At 43.7% G+C, this 24,589-nt stretch overlaps 1 protein-coding gene across 1 annotated transcript in view; it reads right to left on the reverse strand.

Moving 5' to 3' along the window:
* The window catches only part of APBB1IP (amyloid beta precursor protein binding family B member 1 interacting protein), a 102,866-nt gene continuing 78,277 nt past the window's right edge, over nucleotides 1-24,589 (reverse strand). The window contains exons 10-14 of the mRNA XM_082648815.1: nucleotides 20,963-21,073; nucleotides 13,562-13,660; nucleotides 12,865-12,979; nucleotides 2,279-2,382; nucleotides 1-760 (exon numbers count right to left, since the gene is read on the reverse strand). Coding sequence (XP_082504941.1) covers nucleotides 251-760; nucleotides 2,279-2,382; nucleotides 12,865-12,979; nucleotides 13,562-13,660; nucleotides 20,963-21,073 — 939 coding nt within the window. The 3' untranslated portion in view covers nucleotides 1-250. The remainder of the gene's footprint in view (nucleotides 761-2,278; nucleotides 2,383-12,864; nucleotides 12,980-13,561; nucleotides 13,661-20,962; nucleotides 21,074-24,589) is intronic.

The raw sequence follows: 24,589 nt of genomic DNA on the forward strand, positions 1-24,589 counted from the left end.
ATAAAATCCATTGAAGTGGAAATACACAGGAAAGATATGTACATTCAGGCAGATATTCTAAATTCTGTGTTAGGTTAAGGATTATGAATGTACTTGAGAAACAGGGAGACGTTTCCTATTTGCATTTCTAGTCTGAATACTTCAATATTGTATCTAAAATGAACAAGATGTCACGGAAACAAAGTAGCAAAAATGCAATTGAGGTTAGCAATGATTACACCCATCACCCAAAGATACTTCTAGGCTTCCCTTAGGACATGTTGCTTCTCTTCTTTTGCAAAGCTTTCATGAGATCCGACATGAAATCCTGCTCCCCGCCTCCTCCGCCCGGTGGTCCCGGGTTCGCCTGCCTCTTGGGGGGAGCTGGCGGCCTTTTGGCCACCACGGGGGTTGGCTTCGCGGCTTCGGGGACGAGGGCGGGCGGGGGCGGGGGCGGCGGCAGCGAGGACCCCGCGTCGCCCGCAAACGACGGCGGCGGTGGAGGAGGCACGAAGTCCGGGGGCGCGTCGCTAAAGTCGGGGGGCGGCGGAGGGAGCTCGTCGTCCTCCAGGGGTGGCGGCGGCGGAGGCGGCGGCAGGAGGTCGTGGGGCGGCGCTGGGAAGCCGGCGGCCGTGCCCTTGACCTTGGGCGGCGTCCCTGGGCTGCTGCAGCCGACTTCCGAGGACCGTCGCACGGGAGGGGGCGGAGGCAGGCTGGACATGGGAAGGGTCTGGGCCCTGGGCGCTCCGGCGTCGTGGCTGCCGAGGCCGGACTTCTTGTCCTTCAACAAAGCGACAACAGCATTTATTCTTGACCACATGGCCACGTGGACATGACAGTTCCCGGACACGTGAGTCTCCGGATTTAGGAAGCGTCTGCCCCCGAGGGGGAGGCTCAGTCCCTCAGTCCTGAGACTCCAGGTTGTTCCTGAGCTAGCTCACCTCATATTTATATAATGCAACTTCCCCCAGGAGTTTCAGGCAGCTGAACTGAATCCCTCTGTTTTAGTGATAATTATCATTGCAATTTACATTTTATCAGGCTTTCATTTTATTTCTTTCTTTGCTTAATAACCTCTTGCCACTGGAGATTAGAAATTTTTTTCCCCCTAACAAAGTGCCCTTATGATTGAGTTTATTTTATTTAGTTCAACTGCTTAGCATGATAAGAAATTAACCGGTGATGTATTTTTTTTTAAATTCTGAACAGGCAGTTTGGGAATTAGTGTTCACGCATAGTTAAGTGATTTCTATTATGGGATCCTTTTATTGCTTTCAGCATTTAAAAATGTTTTTCTTCAGTTGGCATTACAAAAACCATGAAAATAATAATCGCTGAAAGTACACTGCAAGATGAGATTGTCAGATTTGAGAAGCTAACAAGAATATTAGAGAAACACACCTTTTAATGGTCTATTGTGGTTTTCAAAAATTATAAGAAGCTCGATAAATACAGGATTTAACTGTTCCCACCACTGGCTGATGGACAAAATGAAAGGGGAGAATGAGGTGGAAAACTACTGAAACACATTTAAGACTGGTTTGAATCATACGTGGGAAATATTCAGTGGAACTTGTATAGTCAATTAAGTCGTTACCAATTGGACTAATAACTAAATTATAACTTTTGGCTATAATTTTTAGATAGATTTAAATGAATCTTCATTAATCTCCTCTACTAAAAAAAAAAAGTTACGGAGAATGTTACACCAATTTGGAAATTATTTTAAAATGCGTTTTCTTCTCTGTCACCCTGAGGACATATGTAGAACGTTAACAGAAAAATACAATAATGAATATTTTATAGTGGGACCCTGTCAGTACTCTTCTAATCTGGTTTGGGGTCCAGATAGCATTTAACAAAGGGCTTCTGACTAACATGTTGCTCTAATTTATTCAGAAAAAATAAGTAAAAATCCCAAGGGCTTAAAATGCAGATGCCACTTTCAGAGAGTGCTAAAACCACTTGACTAAACAAACAAACAAACAAAATTGCTTCAGTCAAAATAAATGTAGCTAAACTAAAAATAGTTACCAATCCTCAGCATTAAAGAAAATTCTTACATTTTCCCGAAGCTGTGATAGTTGGTTTTAATTTTCCATCCTAGCCTATGTAACTTTAAGATAAATATATATATATATATATATATATATATAAAAGAAGCAATTATCTAAATGAAATTACAGTGACTTTTGAATTGTTGGAACTCTATTCTCTCTTTTTAAAAGAACAATTAGAATACTGCTAATGGTTTAGAATATGGGCTTACAGGTGACAGTCTGATAGAAGTGGGTCTTACCTTAGTTGTTTCAACATGTCTCTGGGCTTCTCCGAGAACAGTACTCATAGAATGTGCTGCCTGGGGGATCTGACCATTGGCCTGGGTGGTGCCTGTTTTAACTCCTAAAGGGGAGGAAGAGAGACAAGAAGAGTGGGCAAAGGTGGGAGGGAAAATTAGGAGTATGGGATTAACAGGTACAAACTACTGTATATAAAACAGGTGAGCAACAAGGAGTTACTGTGTAACACAGGGAACTATACTCAATGTCTTGTAATAACGTATACTGGAAAATAATCCAAAAAAAAACTCACCCTGAATCCCTTTGCTGTACACCTGAAACTAATACAATATTGTAAATCAACTATACTTCAATAAAAAAAGAGTGGGCAAAGTATTTTCAACATCCTTCAGAGTTAACCTGAAAAGACAAAGCAGTTTTATGTCTCCAAAGCAAAAGGATTCACAGGTACACAGGGCTTTTGAAAAAACCTGAGGTTCTACGACAATACTTCATGAAATTCAGCAAAACATTCAGGGAAATGAATACTTTATACAAGCAACAAAATCTGGATTAACTGGGGTTCTAGAGAACAGTATGTTCTGCTTTTAAAAACTTTTTCGTGACTGGAAAATGAACCTTGAAAACCTCCTTTTTAAAAGAATTGTTGAAGATTTTTCTGAAATGGATGTATCTGGGTTCATACCATGCCAAGTACAGGAACAACTTTTGAACGTTATCCTCAACAAAAAATACTTTGAGTACAAGAACAGTAGCCAGGACTTCCCCAGTGGCGCAGTGGTCAGGAATCCACCTGCCAATGCAGGGGACAAGAGTTTGAGCCCTGGTCCGGGAAGATCCTACATGCCGCGGAGCAACTAAGCCCATGTGCCACAACTACTGAGCCTGCGCTCTAGAGCCTGAGAGCCACAACTACTGAAGGCCGTGCGCCTAGAGCCCGTGCTCCGCAACAAGAGAAGCCACCGCAATGAGAAGCCTGCGCACTGCAACGAAGAGTAGCCCCCACTCGCCGCAACTGGAGAAAGCCCACGTGCAGCAACGAAGACCCAATGCAGCCAAAAATAAATAAATTTATTTTTTTAAAAAAAAGGTGGACAGAGGGGATTGGGCAAAATATACAAACCCCCACTATATCCTGAAATTAGATTTTTTTTTCCCCAGGCAGTCCTGATATGTGCTTCTTTTCCTGCTTTTTTTTTTTTTTTTTTTTTTTGCGGTGCGCAGGCCTCTCACTGTTGTGGCCTCTCCCGTTGCGGAGCACAGGCTCCGGACGCGCAGGCTCAGCAGCCATGGCGCACGGGCCCAGCCGCTCCGCGGCGTGTGGGATCTTCCCGGACCAGGGCACGAACCCGTGTCCCCTGCATCGGCAGGCGGACTCTCAACCACTGCGCCACCAGGGAAGCCCTCCTGCCTTTTTATTTGTCCTTTTGCACAAAAGTGTGCCTAGCTGAGGTTTCACAGTTTTGAAAGTCAGAGAAGCAGCTGTGTGTTGATGTCTCTGGCTCCGGAGAGGGCATCCCGGGGGGAGGACAGCCAGCTCTCCACACCCTGAGCCTGCTCCTCCCATGACTGAACTGCCTCCCAGACCCCGACCTGAGGTCTCCTCCCTGAGGGATTCCGAGGTTGCCTCAGCTCTGCTCAGTACCAGCTGTTCTGCCAAATATTTATGAAATGACTGTGTGCTTGCTTCTCTAAATATTTTCCAAATATTTTGAAAAACCCAAAACTCTATGCAACAACTCAGAGAAGGTCATTAAGTACTTCAGGAGACAGGGAAGAAGGGAAGGTCTGATGAGGAATCAGATACTTTCACTATCTCAAAGTATCTCTGTACGAATTATTAAGTACAATATGAAATAACTGCACAGGAGAGAAATCTGACAGCACGTTAGCCAAGTGGTCAGAATGAATGTTTCCAATGAGGGGCAACAGACACCATACGCCTCCGACTAGGATACGCCGAGAAGGACACGGCAGCTTAGTCCTGCCCCAAACACATTACCTGAGATGAATTACGAGGAAATATCAGACACATCCAAACTGAGGGACATTCTATAAAATAAATGGCCTGTATTCTTTAAAAAATGTTAATGTCTTGATAGACAAAGAAAGGCTGAGGAAATGTTCCAGAGGAAAGGGGATGATGCCTAAATGCAAACTCCAAATCTGGACGGCACCAGTGCCAGGAAAGAGCATTGCTGTAAAGGCATCATTGCGACGACTGGCAAAACTGGGATATGGGCTGCAGTTTACATAAATATACTCTATCAACATGAAATGTTAAATTTCCTGAATTTGATAACTGTACTGTGGTTAGTAAGGGAATAGCCTTTTTTTGTGGTTTTAGGAAATACAAAGGGAAGATTTAAGGGACAAAGGGACACAATATAGTCAATCTACTCTCAAGAGGCTCCAAAAAAAAAAGGTCTAGGGACAACATATGGGGGGTGGGATAGGGAGAGGGGGATGATACAGCAAATGTGACAAATACTCAGTATCGGTGCTCTGGGTCAAGAGTCTATGGAAATTCTTTGCATTATTCTTGCAACTTTTCTGTCAGTTTGAAATTATTTCAGAATAAAAATATGTTCATGTCCATTTATACAATCAAAAGGCTGGAACAGGCTATACCAACTTGTTCTGCTGTAAGGTTTGTTGCTGTAAAATGCACGCTCCTCATTCAGCAAGAGCAGCCATGTCCTTGTTCAGAGCTGCCCTCCTCGGCACATCTGCTCGGTGCTGTCAGAACTTAACACCCTGTGCCACGTAAACACAAGATTATCTCTATGACTATTTAATGTCTCTCTCTGATTAGCCACATCTTTGCTCTGGAGGGCGGAAAGTAACAGGTTTAAACTTCTTAAGGTCTTAGGATGTTTAAATTTAAGAGTTTTTCATAAGGCCTTGTGTCCCATCCCATGCCACCCCTGAGAGATTTAAACCCCTTAGATTCCAAAGTGCTTAATCTCCTCATTTCCTTTGGTCTCTTCTCTTTCCCCTCTTCCCTCTTTGTATGCATATTCAAAATCTTTCTTTACAGGTAATGGAAACACCTTTGTATAAACAGAAACCAAAGCTGAATACTGAAGACAGTTAGGGGAAATTCCTTTAAAGGGCACAAATTATCAATATATATATATATTTTGCTTCTTTTGCCCAAACACACACAGTCTGATTTCTCAACAACATAGTGCACATTGCTATGTAACCAGGATGTCTAGGTCTTTGCCAGTCTGTGGGAACAAAAGAAGTCACGTCTATAGCAATCTCTCAGATGCTCCAAGCTGCTGTCCTCCCTTTACCAAGAAGTCTAATCTTTTCTGTGGGTTCTCTGCCCCATCCTGAGACAACCCATGGGTACCCACATAACTCGTATATCCTGTAGGTGCCACCGATTTCAGATCTAGGTTGTCCTGGGGTCACAGTATTAACGTCCCAGCTGTCAAGCGGCAACACCACTCCTCCTGCTGCCACGTCTCTCTGGCAGACCTCAAAGGAATTAGGGGTGGGACGTTTATTAAACATATGTTTTACAGAACTCAAGTGCATTCCCAGGAGGGGACAGACCCCTCATCCCCTTCTTCACCCATGTGGTTTGTAAAGGGCCGATCCTACCACTTGTACTGGCATCCTCTTCAGTGCGGCTACGTGATTTAGGTATAAGCATGCAATGGAGCCCTTCCAGGGTGTTTTCAGAAGCGGGGCCTTCTCTTTGTACTAAGATTTCCAGCTGTGTGAAAAATGTTAGCCTAGAGAGCCAGTGGCAGTCCTTGCCACCTCATGGGGACACTGCCCAAGAAAGAAACAGTATCTTGATGACTTCGCTTAACCCCCTGGATCCCGCTGTGCCTGAAAGCAGCCTACCTCTGGATTTCCTAGTTTTGTGCCATAATAAATCTCTCCCCCTTGGTTTTTGTTGCTTAAACTAGATTGAGTTGGATTTCTGCCAATTGCCACGAAAGAGTCCTGATGAAAAATAGTGGCTAAAGTCATAAAATCATTTAATAAGTACTAAAAAAAAGCCTCCACGGCTGTTTCCTAATATAAAAGAAAAAACCCTGCCATTTATCGAGAATACATTACTTGTTGCTAAACACTCTGGATGTAGAACGATGCCTCGGGATTTTCAATTGGGTAATCACAGCAGAGGCACACAAATCGTCTGCGGTTTGACTCCCAGCCAGTGACCCTGCACCACTTGGCCCTGCCTCTCCAGGACTCTGGGCCAACCACGTGAAGAGGGAGAGGGCAGGAGAGGAAAGGGATTCCAGGTGAAAAGTTGAAGCGGAGGAGGCATCAGACTGACGGGGCTTGGGGTTGACTGTCTCCAGGCTCTATCATATGGTTTTATAGCAGGTCCTGCCCAGGGAGAGTTAGTGCCCGTGCAAGGTCTCCCCGGCTGCAGTTCTTGTTCTGATCTGTCTCTCGTGGGTCCAAGGTCCAGGAAATCTGTCCTCTGTGGGTGACCCCCACTCTGCAAGCCAATGACTCAGAAAACAGTTGTTGGGGTGATGAAGGAGGCTCCCTGACTAGTGCCCCAAAGAGCCCGAGGTTCAAGTGAGCCCATTAGCCAGTAACTCCTCTGATCCCAAGGAACATTTGTTTTTTCAACACTATTCTTGACATTTACCTTAATTTTGGCGGCGGAGGGAAGAGGGCTGTTGCAAGGAACATATGGTTTGATTTGTCCCGGGCTCCTGGATGGACATGGGTCCCTTAAACACCTTCCAAGGAGCCCTAGTGATTTTGTGTGATGAGTTTAGGCGAAGAGAGAGGCTTGGATAATAATATACGAGAAGAACTGAATTTTAAAAGATGGCGTCATTTCAAGCGGGTCTTTGTTGCTAAGATGTGATCACGGTCATCGTGTACGTATGTGTGTAACTGAGAAGAATGAACTTCACGTTCTATTTGAAAGTGGCTTCCCTTCCTTCTAAGCTCATCATCTTCAGTTCCTTCCGAGCTGGTCACTAATATACTTTAGAGCTTAAAATCCCACCCAGCAGGTGCTCATGGCAATACATTCTAAGGCATAAACTGAAAGTTTAAATTGAGGACGTTTTTCCCCTTAGATGCTCAAATGGAAGCATTTACTAATAAGCAGGGATGCTCTCAGTATGGTTTATTTTAAGATCTCAGCACATTTGTCCTCTGTAGGGCTGCAGGGCTTAATTTTGATAAATAAGACTCTACAGCAGAACCAAGATGGGTTAATTTACTATCTACTAACAGATATTCCATCGTGGGAAAGATCCTCCTTTTTGATCAATGGACATCTCATCTGACTGCTGCAATGGTGTTCTTCAAAAATTGGATTTAAGCAATTCATTTAGGAGAAACGGAATGAACATGCATTTTGCATTTAGTATTAAGGCTGTTCACATTACTTCACCCTCAGAGAAACCCTACCAGGTATTAATTCATTTTTCCATTTGTCGTCCCAACCATCTTCGAATTCTAGCCGAGCGCCTGTTATCTGCCCAGCACTGCGGTCCGTGCTGGGAAAACTATGATGTACCAGACAGAAACAGTCCCTGACCTTATGATTTCCTTCAGTGCCTGGAGGAGGGAACAGATACTAAACTAATAATCACACAGATTATTAATTATGACTGGCCTACCAAGGACAATTCATTTGAGAGCTGAGGCTGGGCAGGAATTAGCCACATGAAATCAAAGAGCATCATAGGGCTTCCCTGGTGGCGCAGTGGTTGAGAGTCCGCCTGCCGATGCAAGAGAAACGGGTTCGTGCCCCGGTCCGGGAAGATCCCACATGCTGTGGAGCGGCTGGGCCCGTGAGCCATGGCCGCTGAGCCTGCGTGTCCGGAGCCTGTGCTCCGCAACGGAAGAGGCCATAACAGTGAGAGGCCACAACAGTGAGAGGCCCGCGTACCGAAAAGAAAAAAAAAAACAAAACAAACAAAGAGCATCATAAACAGAGGAAGAGCATCTGAGAAGTCCTTGAAAAAGGATGGTGCTTGGGGCTTTGAAAAAGTGGGAAAAGCAGATGGGCTCTGTGGCAGGAACAGGAAGACAGGGGTGGGGAAAGAGGCAGGTGAGATGGGCGAGGCTCATTTCATGCAGGTTTTGGTGGCCTTGCTAAGGACTGGGGACTTAATCTGAGAGCAGTGGAAAGCATCTGAAGGGCTGAAGCACCACCCCACGGGGCCAAATGAACATGGTGGCTAGGATTTGACGGCAGTGGAGACAAACAGGCATGGACAGATTTGCCCAATATTCAGAAGGTAGAGTCAGCAGGATTTAGAAGTGACTGGATTTAGAGGTGAGTTTTCTTGCATGTTTTCTGCAGGAGCAATTGGGCAGATGATGATGTTATTTATGGAAACAGAGAACAACAATGGGGGGGCAAGTCTGGAGGGTAAGAGGATGAGCTCAGTTTTGCAAATGTTGAGTTTGAGGTGTCTGGGAAGGATCCACGTGAAGCCAATGAGCAGACAGTTGGATACATAGGTTTGAAGGTCAACAGAGAAGCCTGGATTGGATTTACATAGCTATAGGTGGTCAGCTCATACACAGTGCTGGGGGTGGATTAGATCACTTAGGGAGATAGTGTAAAATGAGGATAGGGTTAGGATTGATGGGTCTTGGGTAGTTTAAGGTGGGGTAGAAGAAGAGTTCCTACAGGAGGTTAAAAAAGAGTGGTCAGAGAAGTTGGGGGGCGGGGTGGGGGACTTGGAGTGTGTGATATCTGGAAAGCCGAGACAGGAGATTGGTTCAAGGAGGAGTGGTCCGTTCTGTTGGAGTTGCTGAAAGGTGGACTAAAAAGAGGGGTTTACAGTAGTTTGATTTAGCAACACAGAGGCCGCTGGTGAGATTAGCAAGAGCATTTTCCACCAGGTAGTAGAGGCAGAAAGAAGCCTGACTGAAATGGGTTGAAGAGTGAAAAGGAAGTAGAAAAATGGAGACAGCAAATATGGTCCACCTTTTAGAATAGTTGCTTGTCAGATGGGGCACTAGCTGGAGGGGGATTTGGAGTTGTAGGAGGGTTTTAAATTTGATTTTGTTTCTTTGAAGAAGAGAGCAATATTGATGAGAAGAAAACAATAGAGCAGAAGAGAAAGTAGAAGAGAATGGCATAATCATGCATCTCTCTGGTCTTTGTCCTGGGTTCCTGGCACAGAACTTGGTATTTTCCAAGCTATCAGAGTGTCTCTGTTATTCAGCCCCTAGGAACACATCTGAGTTTATGCAAACAAGGTGGATCAGGATGGGTGCTGGTCACCAGAAGACCAACCGACTGATTAGAGGGTTGAGGCTTTGGGCCAGCCTGACATCGGCAGAGTAGAGAACGGGGGCTAGAAATTGAGCTCAGTCACGTGGTCAATGATTTGATCAATCATGTCGATGAAGTGAAATCCCAATAAAAAATCTGGACAGTGGTGCTTTCCTGGTGGTGAATACATCCATGTGCTGGAAGGGTGATGCACCCTGATTCCAGAGGACACAGCTCTTCATCTGGGACCCTCCTAGACCTCACCTTATTCGTCTTTCGTTTGGCTGGTCCTGATGTGTATCCTTTACTTACTTTTTTAATTTTTAAAAATGTTTCTTTCTTTCTTTATTGTTTGGTTGTGTTGGGTCTTCATTGCTGCGTGTGGTCTAGCTGCAGTGAGCGGGGGCTACTCTTCATTGTGATGCATGGGCTTCTCACTGTGGTGGCTTCTCTTGTTGTGGAGCATGGGCTTCTAGGTGAGCGGGTTTCAGTAATTGCAGTAGGCGGGCTCAGTAGTTGTGGCACACGGCCTTAGCTGCTCCACGGCATGTGGGATGCTCCCGTACCAGAGGTTCCCCACCGAACCCGTGTGCCCTGCATTGGCAGGCGGATTCTTAACCACTGCGCCACCAGGGAAGTCCCAGTGTATACTTTATAATAACATTGTAACAATAAGGATAGCACTCTCCCAAGTTTTGTGAGTTGAACTGTTGAACCTAAGGGGGTTCTGGGAAACCCCCAGATTTGTGGCCGGTAGGTCAAAAGTTTGGGTGGCCTGGGGACCCCTGAAGTGTGGCTGGCATCTGAAGGAAGGGCAGCCTTATTAGTACTGTGCCCTTGTGGGGTCTGAGCTAACTCCAGGGGCAGCATCAGAGTTGCGCTGCAGGACTCCAGTTGGGGCAAGAATAGGGGACGAGAGCATGCATGGAAGAATCGGCCCTTGTTAGGAGGTAACACAATAGACATGGGCTAGGATGGGTGTAGATGCAGGTAAGTCACTGGGTTTGGTGGTGGAAAGTTGATGGTTCTTTTTTTTTTTGCTGAGAGTAAAGGGGCTGGAGATTGGAAATCTGAGGAGAGTGAAGAATGTCTGAAACAATTAGAGAAGCTAGGAGATTACACTGACTGGGATAGGTCTTCTCAACATTACTGACATCTGGGACTGGCAAACTCTTTGTTGTTCAGGACTGTCCTGTGCACTGCAGGACAGGCAGCGTCCCTAGCCTCTACCCATTAGATGACACAAGCACCCCCCAAAGCATGACAACCAAACATGTTTTCAGACATTGCCAAGTCTTCCCTGGGGGTCCAAATCTCCCTCGGTCGAGAACCATTGGTCTAGAGAAACACAGTAAGAGCCACAGGCAGTATTAAGGGCCCGGTTGTGGTTGATGTCGACAGATCTGTGATGGACTCAGTGTCTACCGTATGCCGAGCCCTCTAGGAAGAAAGGATGTCCCAATCCCTCTCCCCACGCTGGAGAAGCCTCACTCCCTCTCTCCTTTTCTCAACCTCCAGATTTCCTATATACTAGGTTAACAGTGGGCAGAGTCCTGTGGGTTGAGAGCCAGCCCAGTCATTCTGCTTCCTTCCTTCCTTCCTTTTCCCCTCCCTCTTCTCTCGCTCCCTTCTTTTCTTCCTCTTTTTCTTTAAATCCCTGGTGTTATAGTTGCCTCTGGCTAGGGCTGAAACTTAGGCGAGAGAGATGCCCACTTCAAGCTTTGAGTTTAAACCACATGCTCTAGCTTGTTCTAACAGGTAGCCTTGAATTGGGAGTTATGAACACTAGCCCAGCTGATCAAACATGGAATTCTAATTTGCCACGGTTCCTGTGTCTATATCTTTCTCTTGGGAACTTCATGGGAGGGATGCCTGTGTCTGAATGTGGGCTCAGTGGTGCCCTATCAAAATAGCATCTCACAGCACCCCCAAATCCCCAATGACCTCTGACACACACACATAACTGGTAGAGCTAAGGTCCTGGCAAGATGTGGGTTCTGTTTCCACCCAAGTGGGTAGACTGTAATTCAGTTGACACCTCCTGGAGTTGGCACCAGACTCTACAGGTGTAAGGTACAACCTTCACAAGGTTGCCTCCACTTCAATGCCAGCTAACTGCCACTTCTGACCAGCCCTTTATAAACTGAGAGGTTCCCACGACCCCTCAGGTTCAATAATTCAACACAATGACTTGTAGAACTCAGGAAAGCTCTACACTCACCCATTACAGTTTTATTATAACGGACGCCCACAGGGCGAGGTCTGGGTGGGTCCTGGACGTGGACCCCCTTCTCTGTGGAGTCAAGGCATGTAACCCACCTGGTTCCTTGAATGTTCACCAACCAGGAAGCTCCCCCAAGCCTTGGTGTCTAGAGTTTTTATTGGGGTTTCATTAAGAGGTACAATTGATGAAATCACTGGCCACAATGGTTCAAGTTCTTCCAACCATTATGTATCATAAAGACAATGTGTTTGAATCACAGCTCAACCACTGAGAAGTACTACATACCAACTTCTCCAAGCTTCAGTTCTCTCAACTGTGGAGTGAGGATAATAATGTATACCTTGCAGGGTGGTTGTAAGGACAAGAAATAATGTGTATATAAAGCAATGCATAGTACCTACTCCAACCCTCAATGTCTTGCCCTCCTTCTTAAAAATATAAACCAGTAGCTGTTATATTACCATTAAAATGTGATGTCCAGGGCTTCCCTGGTGGTGCAGTGGTTGAGAGTCCGCTTGCCAATGCAGGGGACACGGGTTCGTGCCCCGGTCCGGGAAGATCCCACATGCGGCGAAGCGGCTGTGCCCGTGAGCCATGGCCGCTGAGCCTGCGCGTCCGGAGCCTGTTGCTCCGCAACGGGAGAGGCCACAACAGTGAGAGGCCCGCATACCGCAAAAAAAACAAAAAAACCAAAAAAAACAACAACAAAAATGTGATGTCCAGAATTGGGTACGGGGCTCTAGCCATGAACATCATGGCAAAACACCAAGGAATGATCTCACTGTTGGTGCCAGCAGCCTGCTGGGCACTAATGGAGCCTCGGACAAACATCACATCTATACTGTGATGAGACATAGCTCCCTACAAGCTCACCCTAAGCTGGTGATCACCATCTTGTCCACAGGCATATCATGAAAAAAGGGTCAGAGCTTTGCTAAAGGTCACTTATAAAGAAATAGATACAAGTGTGTGTGTGTAGGGGGGGCGGGATCTTAAATTTGACCATCAGGAGGGAATGTATTCTGTACAGTGTCTACAAAGTTCTGTTTCTATGAAATACATTAGGTAAGTTTGAACACGACCTCTGAGCTTTGAACAGGTGTCAGACTCTCCCCTCTGCAAGGTACCTGTAGAAGACGGGGCTGGTGGGGCTGCGTTGACAGTGCCCAGGTTGGTCCACCGAGAGGCAAGCCCTGCCCTGGCCATGGCACGTTGATAGCTATCATAGAGCGTCTTTCCATACTAGGGAGAGAACACAAAAGAAGCAAGAGAGTAATCCCGAATTCTGCACTCAACTGCAAACTGCAAATTCAGGGAAAAAAGGACTTCATCACTACTCTTTTTATTCCTTTCCTGAGATTTTTTTAGTCGACGTATTTCAGTGAAAAAAATCCACAAATCATGTTTTCATATGTTAAATAATTTTCCAGATTAGCAGAGTCAGGTAATTCCTTCACCTCCCCATTAGAGGAGAGCTTTAGCCACGCACTGTGATGACATATATCTTTATGTAATTCTACTGCAGATTGTATCTCGTGTTTCTTAATTACACACGACACTTGCAAAGCTCTCCATACATCAATAGCTGAGATGTCTCACGTGAAAGTAAATCCCTGACTCCCAGGTCATGGGAGAGGTCCATGTATCAACCACTCTCATTTACTTAAAAAAACCAATGGGCAAATAAGGTAATATCTATGGCATTGACCCCTTAATAGCATTGACTCAGTAAGAATGGATCAGCTGTTTCTCAGTAGCACAAAGACTGGACCCAGGTCAGGAGGCTGGTCAGCAAAGATAGGGTGAGTCCGAACGCTCTCTCACCTTGGCGATCCTGATTCCCGTAACCCACTGATTTAGCATTCTTGCGTCATCACAGCAGAGATACTTGATATACTGGGACTCCTTCTGAATTTGGGGATGCTAGAAAAAGCCATTTCAAAGACTGTTTATAAGCTCTTCACTTATTAGCACCTTTCAAAAACATTTAAAAATTCTCACAGTGTATGAGATTTCCTGAGAAGGTGGCCAAAATTACCGGTAGCAATTTTAGAATTAGGAACAGGAGTATATTTTTTTTACAGAAGCTAAATTTGGAAAGAATTTCAGAAAGCAGTGACATGATTTATCACAAGCATTTTTTACTATATTATCAATAATCATTTTCATTCCTGCTTTTTGAATGCTTGAAAGCCTTCACATTTATCACGTTTCTAACCCTACAAGAAGTCCAAATCATTTCTCCATTTATCAGATAAAGGAACTTACCTGATGTAATTCTTATGTCAAGGGATTAATGCTTTTGTGACTCCCCATCAGTCCTAGGGTTACTTCTGCTACCAGGGATTCAGGGTTTCACCCCATCTTCTGTCATCTCTTACCCAAATGGGCCATTTTGGCCTCCAGATGGATGGCGCAGAGAAGGAATATTTCTGTCTAATCTTAAGTGGCAACGAGCTAGGTGCTGCACTAGGGGTCATCCAGGCCTTCCAGGAGCTCCTGATCAAAGAGAACAGTGATGGGCAGGCACGAAGGGGAAGGAGAGTCACGGGTCCTTGGTCATACAGAACATCCTTGTCTTTCAGCACCAGAAACAGCTCCCTAACTTCCAATGGCATTCCTGTTCTGACTGTCTTGTAAGAGGGGCAAAACATGGGTCTCTCCAGCAATTTGATGCCTATAGTTCTTAGAAAGCAGCTGTTGTTTTGTTTTGTTTTGTTTCTGGAGGAATTTTAAAAGTTGATCTTGTTACCTTTGGCTTGATATATTAAAATTTCTTTGGTTTGTTTTTTGGTGCATGTCATGTCATGGGAAAGCCAGGTTCCCAGGAGCAGACTTAAACTGTATTGTGCTGGCAATGAAAGCAACTGTCTAGGTAGAGGGATCCACTTAAACAGCACAATCAACAATTTCTTAAGTATATACTTCATCTAAATAGACTAAAATATAGTCATTCCCTTAAGCATAATGGCTGTTGAGCACAAAAGAGAGGCAAGAAATCTTGACCTTGAGTTCTAACTATGGCTCCTCCTATGATCAGGAGATCAAAGTATAGACTTTGGTTCATTTTCTCCAACATTAGTGGGGTGCGTCTCACCAACTTCCTTACGTCACATGTGTACTAAGACTGTATACAGAAGAATTAAGCATCAGATGACCCTGAAGGTCTCTCGTGATCCTCAGGCTTTATGATTCTAAGATGAGCTGCCTAGTGGGCTCCTTTCTGGCTCCCTCGTGAAGGCAGGAACCTTCTAGGCTCCCAGGACATCATACAGGAAGTTCCTGTGCTCATTCTTCTGTCGTGTCTTAGGACCTTGCCAAGGGGTTTACTCCCTTGAGCTTTTCGCTGAAAAAATATTTGCAAAGACGTTTAAGGAAAACTGCTGGCTCCGTGCCACTGGTTAGACTCTTCCACCATTGGTTGCTCCTGACCACAGAAAGAGAAGCTCCTGCAGGATGTGCCAGGCAGCACACAAAGGTCAGGGCAACTGCAGATGGTTGTTCAAAGGGATCTTACAGATCCTCTAAACTTACCAGTGGGAGACCAGAGAAGTTAAGCCATTTATCCAAGGTCAAAGGGAGTGGCAGAAGCATAACAAGAACCAAGGGCCTGTGCATTCAACAGATACCTCTGGGGTGCTCAGAAATATACCAATCCCTAGGTAGACAGAGATGAGAAAGAAAGGCTCACACTGTACTTAGGAAGTGGCGGCTGGGATGTCCCTGGGGGAGACATATGTAAACAAATGTATGATCACTCTATGACATGGTAAAGTTTGTAGTAAAAGTTGGAAACCAGAGAAAGGCTCTTTGGACAAAGTGACAGAATGTTATAATACATTTGAGGAACATGCAGAAATTCTGTGTGGCCAGGACCTGGGAGCCATGGAAAGAAGAGGCAGAAAAGAAGCTGGAGAGGAAGCGGAGTCAAGGGCCTTGTGTCAAAATAGCATCTGGACGTTGTCCTCTAGGCAGTGGGGCCATCAGACCTTTGGAACAGCAGGGCATCCAGGCAGCAGTGGTGGCTGGGGCCGTGGAGTGAGGAGGAAGACAGACAGAGAGGGCTGCATGCGAGCCATCTCTCATAGAAACCAGAACTTGAGGGACTGGACAACAGAGGGGAGAGGAGGGACTTCAAGGATGCTTTCTCTATTTCTAGCTTGGAAAAGTAGGTGGGTATTATGGGTTTCATTGTGTCCCCTCCAAAGACATGTTGCAGTCCTAACCCTCTGTTTAGGTGTCTGTGTGAATGTGACCTTATTTGAAAACAGGATTGTTGCAGATGTAATCAGGTTAAGGTGAGCTCATACTTGATTAGGCATTTATATTCTACTAGGGGAGAAAGCCAATAAAAATACAAAACACTAAGTAATGTAATTTCAGACTGTGAAGAAAATGTAGCAGAGTAAGGGTAGGGAATAGGTGAGTGATGGAGCAGAAGTCCAGAACTCTTCCCATGACCCCTCACCACCTCTCAACGGAGCTCAATAGAGACATAATTCCTCCTGGAGGATGGTCACTTCCACTGCCCCATCATACCTCACCTCAGAATGCAGTGAGAACAAATTCACAAAGGAGCAACTTCACAGGAAAGGGGAGTGTGCATCAAAGAGCAAGCACAAGGGCAGAAATGATTCTGGAGTACCAAGTCCTTTCTTGTGAGTATGGACAGCCTCTGGTATCTTTTTTTGTGAGTATGGTCAGCCTCTTAAAAAACTTCTTAATTTACTTATTAATTTTTAAAAATTGAAATGTAGTTGCTGTACAATATTACGTTAGTTTCAGGTGTACTACCTAGTGATGTGACACTTGCCTACATTATGAAATGATCACCAGGGTACGTCTAGTAACCATCTGTCACCATACAAAGTTATTGCTGTATTACTGACCATACTGCTCAACCTCTTAAAGGACAGGTGATGTCTCTACTGCCTTCTCAGAGTGTGGCCCCTGGGCCATCAACATCACCTGGGAACTTGGTGGAAGTGCAAATTCCAGGGCCTGATCCCAGACCCACAGAATCAGAAACTCTGGGGGCCCAGCCACCTGTGTTTTAACAGCTCTCCTGGTGAGTCCCAGGCACTCTGAAGTGTGACAACCACTGGTCAATAGAAATATTTAATTGGTTCTAGAGTGCAGTAAGAATGCCTCCCAGTTCTTGCTTGCTGGCTGTGTCTCTCGACATTGCACTGATGGTCTTATGGGCATATATTGTTTCATCTGCACGGGAAGTGTTCTTTCTTAAAAAAAAATTGTTTATCTTTTTGGCCGTGCCACGCGGCACGTGGGATCTTAGTTCCCCGACCAGGGAGATCGAACCCGTGCTCCATGCAGTGGAAGCAAGGAGTCTTAACCACTGGACCACCAGGGAAGTCCCCAGGAAGTGTTCTTATTTCCGCTTTGTAGCAGAGGGCAATGAAGCTTAGAGAGTCCCGACAATGCGCCAGGTGACAAGGCCAGGACTCAAATTCCCATCTTCCCGACAGCGCCCCACCACGGACTGTGACAGTCCGTGAGTTTATCCTGAGTAAGAAACTCCCGGGCTGAACTACTCAGCCCTTGCATGTCTGTGGAATCACACGATCTCTTAACATACTTTGCCATAATCTCCAACTCCTTTTGCAATGTATGTGCACATTCTTTGAATTCTTTAAATCTGCTCACCCTCATGAAATATTTGCATGTCAAGAATTTTTTTCCCCACGGTGGACAGAAAGGCACATAAATGACCAAAATGTTCATAAACAAATTAGGTTCTCCAAACGATGACAGACACTTTTACTCAGCAAATGAATAGAAATTCCTAATATTTCGGGAAGGAACTGAGAAGCATGCCTAAGAGCAAATTAAGCAGGGTGATTGCCCGTAAGGAAACTGGCTTGAGAACAGAACTGATCATTCTGAGGAAAGGGAAATGTGTGTTCTCCTTGGGTTGTTTGTCCTGATTCATGTTTGTTCTTGGAACATCGGGCCTGCTTTTTTTTCACCTCTGAGCCCTCTCTCCCATCTGGGAGGCCCTGCCCTCGGTCTCAGCGTTGCCACGCTCAGTGCAGCCCAGGGTGACCTGTGTCCCAGATCAGCCCATGATTCTGGGACCTAGTTCCAAGCTTCTGAGTCAGCGCCAGAAACCGCATTCCCACCCTGCTCGCTGGGTCTCAATCCTCAGCCTGGGAACCTCTGGGTCTGAGAGCTCTTCTTTCTCTTGCTGGAAATCCCTCCTCCAGCCTCTGGACTCTGGCCATGGCTTTGGGCCCTTGCCCCCTTCTGACAACGTTCATTCTATCTGTCCGCTCTGAAGTGGATTTCGTCACCAGCTGGTAAGCCCTGACTGTTGACGCTTAGAGTTAGAACACATTCTGATCCTCTGAGTGCAAAACTTGACTGTGCTGAGGAAAAACTAAGATTCCTGGGCCCCATCCTTCAATGGTTTGATTCAGTGGGTCCCGGCCCTGGAAACTGTATTTCTAACCAGCCTCCCCTGACTCTGATTCAGCCAGTTTATTGACCAGCATTTCAGAACCTCTCTCTAAAACCTTCTCCCTACCTAAGAGATGTGGGCAGTGCTGCAGAGGTGCAGTGCATGCCCATGTGCAAAGGAGGGCCTCCATTTTGGTAATTTCTCAGGGTCTCAGGATTGCAAACAAGGGCCATGGGGGCAGACAGAAACACAATGAAGACAAAGTTCAAGGGCGGCTTGGGCTGGGGGGAGGCAGAGAAGAGATTCTGTGTCCTAGCAAACAGTGTCCGAGAGAATGGCCTCTGGGCCACCACCCGGCTTCTCATCCTGGCTCAGCAACTTCCTGATCGGGAGTCTCTGTGCCCAGGTTCCACATCTACAAACTAGGGAGAAGGCTGATAAGGCTTCCTCATAAGGCTGATAAAGGGATTAAGTGAGTTAATATATGGAAAGTGCTTAAATCATTCCATTACACATGAAACATTTCTCGTGTGCTTTTTGTTCATTAAGAAATGTCATTTTCTGACAAAGGGATAGAAATGAAGAATAGCTTAGTGGTGGCCAGTGGGTAAGATGGGGATGGGAATAGGAGCGAAGTGGGTGTAGTTATAAAGGAGGGTACCTTGTGGTGATGGGAATGCTCTGAATCTTGACTGGACCAATGTTAATATCCTGGTTATGACATGGTACCACGGTTTTGCCAGATGTTACCATTGGAAGAAACTGGGTAAATGGCACATGGGACCTCTCTGTAGTATTTCTTACAATTGCATATGGATATACAATTCTCAAAATAAAGTTTAATTAAAAAAGAAAAGAAATGGCATTTCCTTCAAACTGCTGCATTTTATTTATTTATTTATTTTTTGCTCTACACGGGCCTCTCACTGCTGTGGCCTCTCCCGTTGCGTAGCACAGGCTCCAGACACACAGGCTCAGCGGCCATGGCTTACGGGCCCAGCCGCTCCGCGGCATGTGGGATCTTCCCAGACTGGGGCACGAACCCATGTCCCCTGCATCGGTAGGCGGACTCTCAACCACTGCGCCACCAGGGAAGCCCCAAACTGCTGCATTTTTAAAAGACAAATGGGAGCAGTAGAAGGGGATGCCCAGGCTGTCTGTGCCCCATCAGGGTTTTGAGAATGGTTGGGTCAAGGCGATACCCAACTCCTGGAGTAACAGGCGTGTGACAGTGGCACACGAGTGTGGGCACCTCTGAAATGATGGAGTGGGTTCATGATCATCTCCAGTGACAGGGTTCTTGATAAAGAATACGTTCGCTACCAATGTAAATGTAAGCACTGTCCTTAATTTGTGAAAATGATGTAAAACTATGGTATAGACTGGCCCACTTCCTCGGTAGAGGTGACAGCTTTGCCAGGAGCACATATGCACACACAGAGTCCAGCTTTGGACGTTTCCAGAAACATGGTAATGGGGTCTTCCTGGGGGTGGATGGGTGACGGACGTACAAAGGTGCCTCACCAGGAACCTGGTCTCGTTAACACCTGTTCCATAGACTTCTAACCCAGAAGGAAACAGAGGAACCCCGATTCAGAAAGGAGAAATTCTAGGGGATTTCAGGGAGGGGCAATATTGGGGTTGGGGATTAAGAGGTAAAAACCATTAGGTATAAAATAAGCTACAAAGATATACTGTATAACACAGGGAATATAGTCAATATTTTATAATAACTATAAATGGAGCATAACCTTTAAAAATTGTGAATCGCTATATTGTACACCTGTAACTTATATACCATTGCACAGCAACTATACTTCAGTTAAAAAATAATAAAAAATGAAGTATATTTGTAGGGAAAAAAAATTCTGTACACAGCCCTGCACCGGGGCCAAGTGGAATGTGCTAACCCCTGCTCTCTGGTGTGAGGCTGTGAAGGGAAAGGAATCTGTGAGGTCGGAGAAAATGGCGTGGCCAGAACAGCTGCATAAATTCCCTGAGTTCATTTCTAGGGGTTAGTCGTTACAGCTGGCAGATAAAAGTTACTTTTGGGGCTTCCCTGGTGGCGCAGTGGTTGGGGGTCCGTCTACCGATGCAGGGGACGCGGGTTCGTGCCCTGGTCCGGGAGGGTCCCGCGAGCCGTGGCCGCTGGGCCTGCGCGTCCGGAGCCTGTGCTCCGCGGCGGGAGGGGCCACAGCGGTGAGAGGCCCGCGTACCAAAAAAAAAAAAAAAAAGTTACTTTTGCCCAACCTTCCAAAATATGGTGCTAATGTCAACCTTACCAGACACCTGACAATACATATTGCCTTTTTTTTTTTTTTTACATATTGCCTTTTGATAATATGGACCTTAAAAAGTTTCAAGACCCAGTAATGCTATTTTTAGAAAAAGATATATTTTCCTATTTTTTGTATTTTCTATATTTTTCTAGAAAATCTTGTCAACTTCCTAATTTCTAAAGATGTCTTACAATGGAATAAGAGTCTGATAAATAAAGAACTAAAAGACTGATTGTCTTGTCAATAAAATCGTAACTAAAATTTGTTCAAAATATAGAGTTCTCTTTTTCATAAAGTGAGGAAGAAATCCAGACAGATTGACTTGAAAGTTTGAGACTCAAATAACAGGCTTTGGAGAAATGATCTGAGTTGGTAGAAATGTTTCCCCCTTTCCTATTTTGGTTTACAATAAAAAGCTCATTATGTTATACTTGTAGTTAACTGTATAACATTTAACATTTTTCTTCTTAAAAGGAAACATTACCTTAAATTGCTTACAGATCTAAAGTAAGGACTTCTTAAACCTACCTTTAAAACAAAGCAGTAGTCAGTGGGTGCTTTGTATTTCATTTTACACTGAATCCCATAGTAAATGTTGACATTTTCAAACTGTATAAAACATGCCAGATCTCGAGATGTCTGAAAGAGAAGGAAAAAATAACCTCAACCTAGCTGACAAGTAATATTTTTCTAAGGTCGTTCTTCATGGCACAACGAGGCGTTACATTTTAGTAGGAAAATACAGAATTTCAGGTAATTTATATAAGCACCTACCACGTATAGCTTTCTAAAAGCCAAGCCTACATTTTAAGAAGGAAAGAGCACATCCGGGCAAAACAGCATGCCACAGACCAAAAGTGGAGCAAAAGATTATACTGCTGTTCTAGCACCTACGTGGGGACTCCCAGAGATGACTGGAATCATTACTGATGGGGTTCAGACAAGGTGACCGAGCACCTCGTCAAATATTTCATTTTGTCTTTTGCCATTCTAAGTCATTGATGGATTTCATGACTGAGCATTTAGAAAAAAGTCCCCCTCAGGATGAACAATGAGAGGTAAATTTGATGCTCAGAAAATTCGCACACACTTCATACACTTCTTCCTGAGGAGAAAAGATTCCTTTCATGCCTTCTCTTTAGGGCTGGTGGTGTTGCTGTGGAAACAGAACCCTCTCCTCCATATATAATATGCATTGAGAAGACATCAACCTCTAATCTACATATTTGGTTACACTTCAATTACAAATTTGTTCTGTTACTTTTTCCCCCTCACGTTCTATAATTCTTTACTGAGTTAATAAAAAAAGAAAGGGTAGAATTGCTACATCTCAATGCACAATTATTCCTTTATATATGGTAGTATGCTTTTTTCTTGTAAGATATTTTCTTCTGATTTTCAAAGTTTTAGTTTTTTTATTAGAAAAATAAAACATATTCATCATAATTTTAAAAATAAGTTATTTTATATATAGTAAAACAAAAATTTTCCTTCATTACTCTTTTTTTTTCTAATTTCATTCTCTTCTCCAGAGAAGACATTCTTCCAAATGTTTTTGGGGATACATTTATATACCTATGTATGTGTAGACATACCCACATACATATATACAATTATTAAAATATAAATGAGATTTTACTCTCAATATTTTTCCATGACTTTGTTCTTTTTCTTAACAATATATCTTGGGGTCTTTCTATGTTAGGACATATGAAAGGATATATCACATTCTTTGTATAGCTGCATAACATTACACTGTATAGATGTAGCTATTTATTCCACCATCCTATTACAGATGACTAGAGGTTACTTCCACCATCCTACTATAGATGACTAGTGGTTACTTCGATATTTTGCTATTATAAAATATATTGTGCATATGAGCAAATGTTTCTGTGGGGTAGGTTGCCAAACATGGAGCCATCCTTGGAAGGGGTATTCCCTATTATATTTGCAAAAATTTTGCTAAACTGTCCCCCAAGTTGGCTGTACCAGCTTACATTACAAACTTCCGTACATAAGAGTGCCCATTTTTCTTACCCACTCCTGATGAAATTTGCATATCATCAATATTGTTAGTGTTATCAATCTCACGGGAGGAGAAATTTCACTTATTTACATTTTCCCGATTACTAATAAGATAGAGCAACTTTTTAATTATTCACTGGCTACTGATATTTCTGTTTCTGTGAATTCTCACTTAGTAAGCACTGCTGTTTTTCTATGAGTATGTTTATCTTTTTCTTAATGAGTTGTTGAAGTCTTTTTATGGATATTCATACCAGGTTATACACGCTGCAAATGTACTCTCTGACTCTAGAGCTAGTCTTTAACTTCTTGTTTGGTATCTCTGGCCATAAGGAGTTAAACACAACTTTATATATAGTCAAATCTGCCAATTTTCTTTGTTAAAATTTTGAGTTTTTAGTCTTGTTTAAGAAGGCTTCCCCACTGCCAAATTATGAGAATATTGACCATATATTTTCTCCTATTTTGTAATTTTGTCCAAATACATTTAATCAACGTAAGATTTAATCTGGAACATGGTATGAGGTAGGAAGCTATATTTTTTAATGGATATACAATTATTTCAATGCTATTTGTTGAGTATCGCATTCTTTCCCCACTGCTATAAAATGCTCACTTGAATTTCTCTTAGATGGCTCTCTGTTGATCTGTTTTCTCTTCCTGTACTGTTTTTGTCTAATGTTTTGACATTTGGGAGGAGGGGTTCTTCCATAATGTTCTTTAAAATTTTTGTGTGTGTCTGTTTTGGAACCGCATCTCTTTCTGATGAATTTTAGAATCAGTTTTTGAACTTCAAGTAAAAAGAATCTTATTGAAATTTTTTTATTGGAATTGAATATATAGAAAAATTGGGGGGAGAATTAATATCTTTTCATCTAGCAACATTGTACATTTCTGTTTATTCAGTTCGAACTCATTTCCTTTATTAAATTTTCTATTTTATGCCATATAAGATCTTGAACCTTTCTTGTTAAGTTTATTGTCAGGTATTTTGTATTTTTTTGTTCTTGCAATGCATGGAATCTTTTGCAGCATATTTAATTTGCATATTGTTTATATAAAGGAAAACAATTTCTTATTTGGTAAGTTTATTTGGTCCATTGGGACCAAACTCTTAAGTTTTTCAGTTGAGTGTCTTATATTGTCTGGTAACAATCATGTTGACTGTGAATAAAGAGAGTTTTGCCTCTTCTTTTCCAGTAATTATACTTGTTATTCTTTTTCTAGACTTCCTGGCTAGTTCCTCCATTAGTGTTAATGGCAGCAGAGACAGAAAGGATGCCTGTCCAACTCCAATGTGAATGCTTCTAATTTTCGTCCCTAAGTGTGTTGTTTTTGATAGGCTTGTATGTCTCACTTATATGTAAATGCCAAAGACATAACATCTCTAAAATAAAACAAATAATTTGTGGGTCAACTGTTATGCCCCCCACGCTTGGGACTGGAATGAAGATAGCACAGATGGGAAAAGTATGAATTCTAAGACTGAAACGAAATAGGAGTGGTAGCTGCTCTGGACCAAGAATTTCCCATAATGCTCTCCTGCATTCCACAGAGATGACAGTCTTCTAACTAGTGGGAATAGCCCTGGATAGTCACTATGACTTCACCTGCAAGGGATGTGGGTCAAGCCTTATTAGAAGCAGCTTGCAATTTGAAAATATGCCGTTGGGGGGTGCCCTGGATTTGGCAGTGAAGGCAAGACGCTTTGGCTTACTCCAGATATAGAAAGAGAGACAGACTACAACCTTGCAAAGGTGAGCAAAGGATGGAAATGGCCATCCTCTAAGAAAGGTCTTAGAAAAAGCTAAGAGTTAGAATGAGAGTTAAAACTACATTTCAAGGAAGACAAATTTACTATGTGCTTGTAGATTTGAGGCAATAATCCTAAGTTACCAAGTAGAAGTGAAATGATATCTAAGATACTCTGCTAAATTAGGCAGGGAAATGCATATAATATAATTCAGAGAACAATTTAACTATTCAAGTTATAAAAGCTAAAATCTAAATTAAACTCTATCAAGACTTCTAATACCACTATGATTCCAGATAAAAGAAGTTTTACTGTAATGACTACAGAACAATAGAGTAAAAAGGGGGGAAAAAAGTCCTCAAAGATCGATATGT

The sequence above is a fragment of the Grampus griseus genome (genome assembly GCF_964374135.1).
Source record: "Grampus griseus genome assembly, chromosome: 2".
NCBI classification, from domain to species: domain Eukaryota; kingdom Metazoa; phylum Chordata; class Mammalia; order Artiodactyla; family Delphinidae; genus Grampus; species Grampus griseus.